This window comes from Centruroides sculpturatus, unplaced genomic scaffold (assembly GCF_000671375.1).
Source record: "Centruroides sculpturatus isolate CEXI.00-Female unplaced genomic scaffold, Cexi_2.0 scaffold489, whole genome shotgun sequence".
In the NCBI taxonomy this organism is placed as follows: domain Eukaryota; kingdom Metazoa; phylum Arthropoda; class Arachnida; order Scorpiones; family Buthidae; genus Centruroides; species Centruroides sculpturatus.
The window spans coordinates 400652-414245 of record NW_019384739.1 but is presented as its reverse complement, the minus strand read 5'-3'; the positions used below and the strand labels follow the sequence as shown (position 1 = coordinate 414245).

Sequence of the window (13594 nt, the reverse complement as noted above, 5' to 3'; positions counted from 1 at the left end):
GCTTTTCTCTCTTTTTTTCTAGCAAATTTTTTAAAATCAAATAAACTAATGTTTTTGGCTATCTTAAATGGCCTTCTTCAGGTTAAGCATAAATGGAACTTCAGTTAGAACATGAATTAGAACATAAATTTGGAACATTGAGCTTCACTCATAAAAATATGAGTGAAGCTCGATGTTTCAAATTTATGTGTATTAGTGAAGCGTTATGTTTTAAATTTATGTTTTAACTGATGTTCTAATTATGCTTAACCTGAAGGCCACTTAAAATAGCTAAAAATGCTAGTTCATTTGATTTAATTTAAAAAAATGCTAGAAAAAAGAGAGAAAGGTGTTTTGAAATGTAAAGGTTTTATAAACTGTAAAAACTGTTTGTCATATTTAATNTACCAGTTATCTTAACCTAACATAGATATCATATTTGATTAATGCGATTTTTATATACGTGATAACATTGAGGAATTAATTGCATTAATCAAGGTATATCTGTACTTAAAGTTAATATGCTCAATTTTACCAAAATGTATAGACATTTGTCTACAAGTTGCCCAACTTGCTATTCCACAAAGTAATTAGAATTCTCTCTGATTATATTTCTGTTTTTCTAAAAAAGAATGTCTAACATAAGTTTGCCAAGTACATTGGTGATGACAGCGTAAAGTCATTATTATCTCTTGTAATCTGTATACACAATAACAATCTTTACATAAGAATAATTAAAAATTAATAAATTTGTATAAATTTATTAATTTTAATTAATTAATTATGTACTTAAAGTTAATATGCACATTTCATGAAACAATTTATCAATTACAGTCATTTATAGTTGAAATATTGAAATTACTGATGAAAGTTGCAATTTAATATTATTATGTAAATAACAAAGTTCACTAACTTCAGCACCAGAGTAAAATCCTCTCTTCCCTGAACCTATTACCGGCGTGTAACACGTGTAAGAAATATACAGCAGGTGACAAACATTTTCTAACTGAGAAGAGAGGATTATATAAATATTATTAGTTAGAGAGTGGTGTAATCAGTGGCATAGCGAGGGTGGTGCAAGGGGGTGTATCATGCACCAGGCACCACTCGCAGAGGGGCGCCCAAATGGTCTCCAACACAAACTATATATGTTTTGGGAGGGGCGCCAATAAGGTGTCGTGCCCCGGGCGCCAGTTATATTCTCAACACTACTGGGTGTGATCACAGTAGCTGTGAACAATGATAAGAATCCATGCATTTGACTCAACATATTTCTTTCTCAGAGCTTGTGACAGATGACCAGCCAGAATTTGATTGGAGTAAACTTGTGTAATGCTTGTTCTTTTTGAAGAAAGTCAATTTCCAAAAGGTGAGATGGAAATTTCCAATGTCGGACTGAAAACATCTATGCCACAGGTTCTTAAACTTATTTCAACCATCACCCACTTTGAGATTAAAAAAAATCTAGTGCCCCCATATTTTTTAACTTACCTTTTTACATTATCATCTGTTGTGTATCTTAAAAATAGTTATTGCAAATATAATGTTTAAACATGTATTATTATATGGATAGGATAGATAGGGTGCGATCCATATCCTATTTCTGAGATCAAAGAATGTTTCAATGAGAAGAAATAAAACTCATATTTAATCACTGAGCCTTCTACTGCCCCCCTGAAAGCCTCCAGTGCTCACAAGGGGCCACTTTGAGAAACTGATCTATGCCATCTTTCCATTAAAATATTTGTTTTTTGGTAATTCATCTTTGGATTGTTGATATATATTCCACATCGTGATGGCATAAGTTGGTTTCCATTGTTCATTACATTGTGTGATTAAATATTGTGCAGTAATGTTTATTGGACGCTATATCACATGAAAGAAAGCTTCAACTTGCTTGGACTGTAAACTCCATGACTGATTTGCATAATCTTGATTAATAATACACATTTGCCATAGTAGTTTGTATTGGTTTTCATGATTTGTAAAATAACTAAGGTGTTTTTAACATTTTTTATTTTAGATTTTTTATTGTTTGTTGTTTTGAACCTGCTGAGAGTCAGATAAAGAAGTAAGCAAGATGACACTCTAAACAATTTAGGTACTTTTAGGACTCAAATCTTTAGGCAAACATTCATTGACAATGCATTAAGTACTACATTAATTGGCTATTGCCAAACTCTCAAAATTTAAAAATGGATATTTAAAGTTATTTAACTATTGATGTTTTTTTCTGCGAAAAAGGTCAATAGACATGGGAAAACTGCTAAACTTTTTTCCATGAAAAAATGAGTTTTAATTGAATTAAGAAAGAAAGTTTAGGTGATAATTAGCACATAATTGATTTAATCTACTGGCATTTAAAATTGGGGTTTATTCTCCAAGGGATTTTTATGTGGAGGTTTAATATCTGGGGAGGTTATTATTTAGAAGAGATTTTATATGGGGGTTTCTGTCTGGGAGGGTTATTGTCCTAGAACCTTAAATTGTTCAATTTAGAATGTGTAAATCTGAAGGTCTTAAAAAAAAAACTGAAAATGTTTGTTGTTAAAATTTTTATGCTGCTTTAAAAGGTTGAATGAGTCCTAATATAAATTAAGTTTATTAGAGAAATCAAATAATTTTGGACCTGATATGTTTAACCAGTTTTTTTTTTTTTTTTTTTTTTTTTTTACATAGACAAGTTTGACTTTGTACATTACATTGATTTATTATAATGTAAGTACAGGGTGATTCAAAAGTCACAGGCATTTTAAAAAATTAATAACTCATAAACTATTTACAGTAAGATGATGCAGTTTTTACAGAATGCTTAGAAAGAAGTGGGATTTCTTTTAGGTGTAATAAAAATTTTAGTACCAAAATAGTTACATTTCTTGCCATAGATGGTGCTGTAGCATTTATAAATTTGTTAAAATAAGAATAAAAAATAAAAATGTTTTTAGTGTAACAATTGCACAAATTATGTAGTATTATCTATGGCAAGAAATGTAACTATTTTGGTTCTAAAATTTTTATTACATGTAAAAAAAATACTGCTTCTTTGTAAGCATTTCTGTGAAAACTGTTTCATCTTACTGTAAATAGTTTGAGTTATTAATTTTTTAAAATTTCTGTGACTTTTGAATCACCCTGTATATCTGTAGCTGAATTTTTTATTACTGTTGTTTTAGACTTTACATAAATTTTTATTTATGACCTAATACTTAGCTGTTTTTATTTTAATTGTTACAGGTCCCTCTAGAAGATCTACAACAAGCATCAGAGTTATTAATCCAAGCTGTTAGGCTCAGAGAAAGATATATGGCATTTTCTTCTCAGTCATTCCCAACTTTAACATCTCGTTTCTTGCGATTAGCAGATGGTCTGCTTTTAGAAGGATTTGAGAATAAACAGACTCATAAAAGTGAAGGTATATTTACCTTTATTAAACGATCTGAAATTATTTTTAACGTATCTTTATACTGTAGACAAATTAGGCATTATGTACCAGTACAAATTGTTTATTAAATATAGTAATTTATTTTTTTTTCCAATATATAAAATTCAATTATGAGTAAGAGGGAAAATTTATAATTAAAATATTTTCTTTCTGAAAGTAATTGAAATAATAAGTAGGTTAGGTTATGCAACAAAAATATAAATTTAGATTTATTCATTTCTTAAAAATAATAGTAAATTATAGTTAAAAATAAAGTTAATAAATTTAATAGGTAAAAGGTTTTTGAAGGTAATTTAGACTTTAGTTTTGGATCCAAATTTTCAAGTTTACTGTTTATCTAAATATATAAAATTGCTTGTCCTGACTGACTGACTCACTGACTGACTGATTCATCATCACCCAGAGCAAACCGCTTCACCTAGAGAGGTGAAATTTGGTAGACAGTTAGGGTACGTCGTGGAAACGCACACTAAGAAGGGACTTTTTGAAATTCCTCCGCTCTGTCNTGCGTATTGGTTCGATTATAGAACGATTGTAAACGTTCCAGAAAATTGATTAAATTGAAAATAGTTCGTTTGATTCTCGGCAATTCTCTTCAGCGGTAGGTGTTATATGACAATTACTATGGTTATTGAAATATTGAATGTAAATGGGGTTTGCTTGCAAAACCTCCGCGGACGAAGTTGCGGGTAACAGCTAGTGTTTTTATATATTTCGATTTCTTAACCAAATGTTCGAACCGTTTTAAATTCGAATTTGTTATTGCGTATTGGTTCGATTATAGAACGATTGTAAACGTTCCAGAAAATTGATCAAATTGAAGATAGTTCGTTTGATTCTCGGCAATTCTCTTCAGCGGTAGGTGTTATATGACAATTACTATGGTTCTTGAAATATTGAATGTAAATGGGGTTTGCTTGCAAAACCTCCGCGGACGAAGTTGCAGGTAACAGCTAGTGTGAATATAAAATGCAAAAACAAAAAATTTAAACATACTTTTTACAGTAACTTTAAAAAATATATTAATTTTTTTATAAAACATAAAAAAGTAAACTGGTTTGTTTGTTTGTTAAACAATAAATCATAGTGTATATTTTTTGTGGAATTTGTGTGAAAATTGGTCAGATCCATAAATCTAAAGATATCATTATACTTTTAACTTAGGCAATAAGCTCTTTTGAACAAGTTATAGTAATAATCCTGAACGTAAATTTTTTAATTTATGTAATACTCATATTAACAAAACATTTAAACTTGAGCAAACAAGAAGCAAAATATTATTAAAAATAGAAATATCTATAACTCTGTCTGAGATTGTCAGATAAAGAAGATAAGGTATTTTGGAGTGATCTGTGTTAATAATATGTGAATCAAAAATTTCAGTCAGTCAAATTGCATCTGTTGAAAATCTTATTGTAGCTTGTTCTAAAGATTCTATAATTAATGAATGACAAGAACCATCTTTAGAAAATTGGATTTCTATATGAAATCCACATAAAGGAGGATAAACGATGAACTGTGGCTGTTATCTAAGAACTAAAAAGAGCTAAATAGAGTTTAACTTGCTTTTTTTTACATCACATAATGACTAGGAACTTTGCCTCCAGGCTGCCTAAGGCTGCACAACTTCCTGTTTGCTTCTCTCACTTGTTCCCAACACAGACTATTTATAACTAGGAGAATTTTGTTCCAGACTGAAGCATAGTGATGACTTGTGAACTTGCATTAGATCATTACAGGTGCTAAATTAAAGTGACTAGTTACTATGCTTAAACAGTGAATTTTTACCTTTGTTCTAAAATGTTTTTAATTTATTATACTTTGCACTTGTTTATTATATATATTAATATATAATAAGACTATTCAGGAATTTCTTCTATTCAAGAAAGACCATATTTATCCATTCCTCCCTAAATCAATATATATGATTTATGAATAAACCCTTATGCTGTATACGTTCTCGTGAGTGATTTCCATTGATGTATGGTCAATGAGTGTCTCAACTCTTATGTGATCTAGTATGTTGATATATGTTGTGCGACTTGTTTGATATTTTCAAGCATTGTTTGTAGTATAAGGTTTTAGAATTGTTCTTTTTTGATCAACACTTCATTTGCTGTAGTAGTAATATGTGGGTATCAACTGTAGTAGTAATATGTGGGTATTTTGAAATAAATTTGTCAGGTAGTATACTGCCTAAACTTTCATGTCTGTTTCAAGTTTTGTAATGATGTAATAGGTATATATAGATGAAGAATTAAAATCTTTCTTGAGTCCACTTTATCTGTTGGCAAGATTTTTTAGCCTTGGTGATCTGTGTCTGAACTGCTACTGAAGCATGTTTACTGGGATGGTATGTGTCGTCCATTTTGTGTGAGTTGGCAAAAATGTGTTTGTGATGCAGTAGCTATACTTGGCCAGTGCTACATTCACCACTGGTATCCAAGGGAGACTGTCACAGAGTTTTCAAACATGAGCCTCTGTCTAACCCACAGATATAGACCTTGTTAACTTGAGTGAGTTGTGCTATGAATGTTTAATGTATAATAACAAGCCTATTTGTTTTCTATACAGAAATGAGTATGCTTTTGTAAACCTTAAGCAACTGATCTACAAAACACATGGCTTATGACATGGAGCCCAGATGCTGTTTAGTAACCAAGTTAAACACCAAGTTAAAGAGATAAGAGAGCTGTCTGTTCATGGTTATGGACTTTGCTGTTTAGTAACCACCCTCTCAAGATTAAATACTGCTTGCGGGTCACTTTTTACTTCATTTCTCTCCATAGATCTTATTAGTATGGTGGCCTAATTGGAAGCTTGTGTTCCTAATAGCTTATCTCTATGGTTTACTGGAACTACTAAGTTCTCTCAACTGGACAAGGTAATGACTTGTGAGAGAGATTGTATACTGTATTTTAATAATAATGACAAGATAAAGGATGCAATACAATAAAAGTTTCATTGTTTGGAAGACATTTTGTATTTTCAACTGAAGATTTAAGCGTTTGTCTTGATATTCATTTTTCAGTTTTATTTACTTTATAATTACATCTACAATGAAATGCTAAAGGAAATAGAACATCAAAAACTAAAATGTATTTTTTTTTTTTTTTTGAGATGATGCTTCCTAAACTGCTTACTGGTCATGCTTTCAGTGGCACACCAAAGGTATGATGTGCCACATTGCAAGTTACATCAAGGCTTATTTCTGTTACAATAATTTTTTTATTGGGATATATATATATATGTGTGTGTGTGTGTGTGTATAGGTATAAATTAAGCTGTTGCATGTCTTGTTTGTACAAATTATGCCCAGTATGTTTTCCAAAATTTAATATTTAATGAACTTATGAAAGATACATTTTTAAAAGTTGATTATTCTTTAGTAACATATCTAGCATAAAACTATTTAAATGAATATTTTAATAATATTTAAATGGTATAAATAATTATATATAATAGTTATCAATATTTTACATTTAAGGATATACAGAGAAGTTTCCAAAACGGCAAAAACGTAAAGGTATTTTTTGTACCTTTGTGTGTGTGCTGTTATAATTTATTGATAGTGGAATTAATTGATATTTTGTTTACTAACATATTTTCAGTTTGCTTATAATTGTTTTGAAAATCAATAGCTGAATCAATAACAATGTGCTATAATAATGTATGGTTTAGTCAATAATTTTTTTTATTGATTTAATAAGCTGATACATTAACAACTAAAGTCAATGAAAGTGTTTTGATTTGCTTGTCAAAAATTAAATGTTTTACCTGAAACTAAATTATTTCTTGTAAGACAATAGTTAATTATCAGATTTTATTCTGTCATGGTTTTATATATATATTTTTTATTAATCTAATAATGCCTGTAACTAGATTTTTTCATGTTTGAGTTTTTTGTAGTTAAAACATTATTGAACTATGAAATCTTTAAATATTAAGCTGATTTTTTTTTACTTAAATTATTTAATATATACTAGTTTCCACGAATTAAAGAATAAAATGAAGTTTGAAGAAATATTTATCATAAAAATGACTAAACTTAATGCTTGCTTGCAAATTATGTTGCTGATTAATATTGTCAAAACAAATTAATATATATTATTTCTGGATATGTAAATCAGCCAACTTTAAAAGATTAATGGTTCTGAAGATAGATTCTTGTTTGAATCACAGTGAAACAAGAAAACAATAGAATTTTAGATTCTTAAGATAATATTTACCATAATTTTTTTCAAAAGATATAATCAGTGGAAAGCTTGAATATGGCACAATTCAAATGAGAAATATTTTGAGGTTAAGAGTTATTAGTTTTCCTTTACAGGCTTTGAGACTAATTCCTGGATGCAAATACAAAACAGTCAAACTTCTGGTTTTGAATGGCTCATTTTTCAAACAAATTGGTTCATGAACAGAATTTCAAACTTGTAATTGTAGTTGCCAAACAAGCTACTTGGCATGAGCTAGCCACAGATGGTTAGCTCCCTATACTTCCTATGTTAAAGAAAGTCGACAGCCCAACCAATCTAGAACAGGACTACCAATTCAGAAGCTAGTGGCACTGAGATTGCCTCACATCATCAGACATCACAACATGAATAATTGATGACGTAGCTATTTAAATTAGATTTCACTGCACAGGCAGGAAATATACTACTACCTTTTTTGGTATGCTCTGCAGTTGAAATTAACTTTAATTAATAAAAACCATGTTAACTGACATTTATGTAATATAAATGATATTCAAGAATTTGTGTTTAAAGGTTAAGATGAATGAAATTGTCTTTCTTATTTATAACTTTATTCTTTATTCAGTTGGTATGTTATAATATTACATTGCATTTTTATGCATGAAATACAGCTAAAAAGGTAAAAAAAAAAAAAGACTATTTTGGGGTCAGGAACAGATTAATCCATTTTATATTGTTTTCTGTGGGAAAATTTTTTTTGGTTTTAGAACAACTTTTAGGAACATTTTGTTTGAAAACTGAGGTTTGACTGTAGTGTAGTTTGAATTAATAGTTTTTAGTGGAGAAGGATGATACATCAAAGACTACAAGGTATGATGGATAATAATAAGAGGGTTATTCATGTTACTATAAGGCAACAGAACATTATCTCTTAGCAGCAGTTTCTTTCTTTACAAATCTTAAATCAGCTTAACAGAAGAATTAAACAGTATATTGACTTCATGAATTGAGCATTTAAAAATTTTTTTAACTTTTTCAAAAGAACTTTAATTTTGTTATTGAAACTATAAAATGAACTTTTCAAAAAAAGAAAAGCAGAAATTTGATTTAAAACAAAAACCAGATATGTTCTGTTTTGAAATATATAGAACCCTTTTTATAAATTCCTTTATGCATTTTTAAATGTTTAAAAAATATCTTGAAGTAAGTTTTAAAAATATGCAGTGATATTGTAATATGTGGGATTTTTTTCTGAAACATATGAATAAAGATACAGCAAATTATTTCATGGAAAAACATCAAATTTTAGGAGATGCAATAGCATGAACTTGAGCTATAAAATTATCTTTATTAATGCTATTTTAAGTAGATAAATGAAAATTAAGAGGAATTTTTTTTATTAATTAACAATATATGATATAAAGAAATTTATAATGTAAATATGTTTGCTGCATGAGAATACAGTAATTACTTTTCTATTAAACTGGTTAGTAGAATTATGATAAAAGACCAATGTTTTAGACCACATAAAAATATTTTACTTGATTACTTTTATTCATCTAAATACAGTTCATCACCAGGTAATTTATACTCAGAGATCAGATGTTTTATATTAGATAGAATAGTTCCACTTTTTAATATTCTGACCTTATTTTTAAACTGTTCAAAAAATGTCTCTGTTTTGACTGTTTCATAAATGTATTCAAAAGCAACCAATATCTTTTGCGTGAATTGCAAGTCAAAGATGAATCACATACAGTTTGATAGAAAATGTGTGGAAATTTTTGAAAAGAAAAATGACTCAATGCTGTCCTTGTATATTAGAACAATTACATATGTACAGGATTCCTACCCTCCTGAAAAGTCCAGGATTTTCATTAGTGTTTGGAAAAAGTTATGGAAAGTCAGGAAATTTGTCTTTTTGACTGACTGCCTTGTTGCTTTTTGTTTGCTGACAATATGGTTGACTAAGTGTAGCCATTGGCAGGCAGCAAGAAGTAGTGTGGTGCAATTCAACTTATGAACAGAGATACACAATTTTCCCCAAACATACAGAAAATTTCTTCAAGATTATCGCACTCAAAGAAAACCATAGCTTAGGGATTAATAATAATTACTATATAGTTTGGAAAATTCAAATTAAATCATACAAATCATTAAATAGGCCTACCTTATAATTTTCCATGCAACATTAAGCTTATAAATTAACATAAAAAATATTTTAGGTTAAAAGAATACTTTAAGCATGTGTCATGGTCATAGGATAGCATATACAATTACGAATCAGCCTGCATAGAAGCCAAGAATTCAGCAAAAATTTCATTGAAGCAAACATTTTTATCCGTATTTTATCGGACGTCATCAAACTGTAGAATTTGAAAATGGGGTCTCACTGTTTGAATATTTGAATCTAATGTGTTATCATTTGTCGATTGGTGGAGACATTTCAAATCTGGGCAGTTGCTGATTGTTCTAATGTTCAAGGACAGTGTTGAGTCATCTTTCTTTTCAAAAATCTCCACACATTTTCTATCAGACAGGTCTGGGCATAAATGCTTGCCAGAAGATACATTTATATGATTAGATAGCAGCCTGGCTTTCGTTTTCATGGATAGGCATTCTCATGCTGTAAAATATAGGCTTGTCTTTTGAAAAGTTTGTTTTGAATTACATAGATGGTACTGAAAAATTAGAATATAGGCTTTAGAGTTCACAGCACTATCAAAGAAATGGAAATCTTCAAGTTCTGCACTTATGCATCCCCAAACTATACAGAAACTGTAGTTGCTCGACTCATCTTGAACAACATTCTGGATTATTAGCTTCATCTTTAGTACAAATGACTTTCTTGCCTATACTCCCATGGTTTTCATGAAATGTTGATGAGAGATTCCTGTATGTACCTGTGGTTTATGCTTGATAGAGGAAATACAGTTATTTGATTACATTTCAAGTACAATTAAACTGTAATGTCTAATTTTTTGATACCCAGAAATAACTTAACATTTACGGCATTACAAAAAACAAAATGAGGATCAGTTGGTGCCAGGCCTGGACTTACAAATGGGCAAACACAAATGAATTTGTTCAAAAAAGAATATTGATTAATGTTAGAAAAATTCAAAAATAAATACTTGACAATTTGTCAAACACTAGATTTATTATTATTCTAAGATTGACTATGTACAATCGTTGTTAATACAACATGAAAGCGTTATACAACAAGAACTAGACAAATTGTAAAATTCTTGGTTTTGTTTTGAAATAGATAAATTTTTATTTATTTACTTCAAAACAAAACCAAAACAGCAATTCACAAAACTTTCCTGACACTTGGGAACTTAGAACTGACTTAGAACTATTCTTAAGACTTTTTCTATAAAACTTGACAAGTAATATAAAACTAAACTACCATGTATCTCGGCAGATAAGATGATAGTTGAATCATAAAAAAAAAGTCCCCCAAAATCCAGGGTTGTCTTCAATTCCTTTTCATATTGAGTCAACTTCAGTCGGTTATTGGCCAGAGTCTGTATGAGACCAGACCATGGACAGTTCTCTCATGTAAGAGGGACAGCTGGCATTCAGACAGGAGTGGTCTCCATCTGCAAATCCAACATATGAAATACAACCTGTACAACATATGAAAAGGAATTGATGGAACATACAACCGCAGGTCTTTGACCTAACCCTCAGTATCTAAACCAGGCAGGGCTAACTTAAAGCCTCTCTACCCATTCAAAGTAAACGTGGGGATCCTCAGGCCCTCGCCAGTCACATGGCCAATGTAGGTAAGGCCATTTTAGGGCTAGGATTTTGTTAGGCTAGAACCTACCTGGCTCAGAACAGAAGCGCAATGCTTATGAAAGTAAGAGATTACTGCATTTCAGCAGTGTCATTTTGCACTCTGTGGGAGTGCACATCAAACAGTGGCTACAAGTTTAGTCCAAAATTATGTTAATAAACAGTCTGCCAAGCTGTAGATAGAAAAAGTTCCTTTTTTTGATTGATAAAGTTCTTCCTTAACAAACTATAGTTCCTTTACAAACTTGAGCTGTAGTTTGTTAGTTGTTACAGGTCCTCTTGTGTATGCCCATACTGACGCATAGCATTTTACTTTGTTTTTTATACTGTTAAAGCTCCAATTCATTCCATTTTTTAAATTGGTTTCATTTTTAATAGACACTGAATTTTGCTTTTTTAATGGACATTTGAATTTTAATTTTTCTGTGATTGTGTTCCATCAACAAAACAAAAAAATTCAGGACTGAAGTAGGACTTGGAGCAGCCCAAAAATGTTTGTGCAATGTGTGTATGAATGCTTACATGCCTGGTTTATCTTTCCATAAGAATGCCTTCTACATATTTCGCATATACTGTAGTCCTGTTTGATAAGTCTGCTTTACCTACTATAGAAATAGAAAAGCTCCATAAAAACTTTATTTCAAATAACCTAAATGCATATCACAGAAAACTAAACAATTCTACACACCTTGTGCAACTTTTGCATAGCAAAAACTGGGAGACAACTTATATTTTATGGTATGCAACTTTGAATCATTTTATCATCCATAAAGATTGAACCGTGCTTCTGTATGCTCTGGGACGTCTTTTTATAAAACATACATGATTATTATAAACACCATAAAAACATCTTGGAGCTAGCCAATTTAGTTTGTTATTCTTCCTCCTTCCAGTTAGAAGGAACAATGTACTTACAATATAGAGGAGTACCATGGGCAGTCCTCTCTCAAGCTCATTACTCAAACTGGTCATAAGATGCCTAGAAGAAAACATACTCCCAAACTTTGAAAATAGAATTGAAGTGTACATGAGTTATGTAGATGACATTCTCATTGTATGGAAAGATAAACGGGCAGCAAGCATTCATATGCACAATCAACAACCTGTATGGTCTAAGACTGAACATGGAGCAAGAACACCAGATAGAGGTACACTTCCTAGCCCGTGAAATAACATGCAAGGAGTCCATCAAATCCACCAAGGTCTACAGGAAACCAAAATACATTCCAGTGCTAATACCTGCCACACAATTCCTACTCATTCACTATACAGCAGTTTTTAAATCTATAATAAAAAGAGCATATGCCCACTCATCAGAACAAAAAAGCAGGAGTTAGAGCTAAAATATATATAAGAGTTAGCAGTAAAGTACAGATCTGAAAAGAGGAACATTGAAGGCCTGATTTAAGCAATACCAAAATAACACCAATAAGAAACCTGCAGCACCACAACAGTACAGAAGCATAATGTACAAGATGCACTAGCAAATAACTATAAGGAGATTGCAAAAACCAATAAAATTGCATTAGCATACGGAAGAAGCTCAATGATATAGAGGCTACTCTGCAACAACAAAGATACTATCAACAGGTCCAATCTTCCAGGGGTGTATGCAGTGCTGATAACAGACATGACATGGGTGTAGCGAGGGAGGCCTGGGTGAGCAAGGCTTCTCCCAGGGAACCTGGTCCCCCCCCAGAAAATCAGAGCCAAAAAGGTGTAAAGCTAAAAATTTTGAATGCTAAAACAAAAAAAAAAAAAAGGTCACCGGCTTGCTTGGTGCCCAATGTTGTAATTAAAGAAAGTTTCATATTTCATGTGTGTTAAGTTATTGTCGATTATCCTTTAATTTTCATTTTAATGAACAATAATTTGAAATAATTCAATTTTGTGTCAGGTTGGCCTCTACTAGGCCCCCATAACAAAACTCTGGCTACGCCCATGATAACAGAACAGGAAAGCATTTGCAATTAATAGGAGCTAATACAAGACCTTTACAGCAACACCTCCAAGAGCACATAACATTGATAAAAAAGAGACAAAACAATACTGCTTTATCCACTGTAGCCTTGGAAGAAGACACTGCATACACATGTAGATCAAACTAAACTGTTACACTGCACAGGTAAAAAAATGCAAATATGGCATCTGGAAAAATCAAAATTTACAAGGT

At 30.9% G+C, this 13594-nt stretch overlaps 1 protein-coding gene across 3 annotated transcripts in view; it reads left to right on the top strand.

Annotated features, from left to right (window-relative positions):
• Positions 1-13594, top strand: part of LOC111628338 (AMP deaminase 2-like) — a 77510-nt gene that overhangs the window by 13697 nt on the left and 50219 nt on the right. The window contains exons 4-5 of one of the 3 annotated variants that reach the window (XM_023372109.1): positions 3214-3391; positions 6909-6941. In XM_023372109.1, coding sequence (XP_023227877.1) covers positions 3214-3391; positions 6909-6941 — 211 coding nt within the window. Of the gene's footprint in view, positions 1-3213; positions 3392-6908; positions 6948-13594 lie in introns of all 3 variants that reach the window. The other 2 variants (XM_023372108.1, XM_023372110.1) reach the window with 2 other exon arrangements.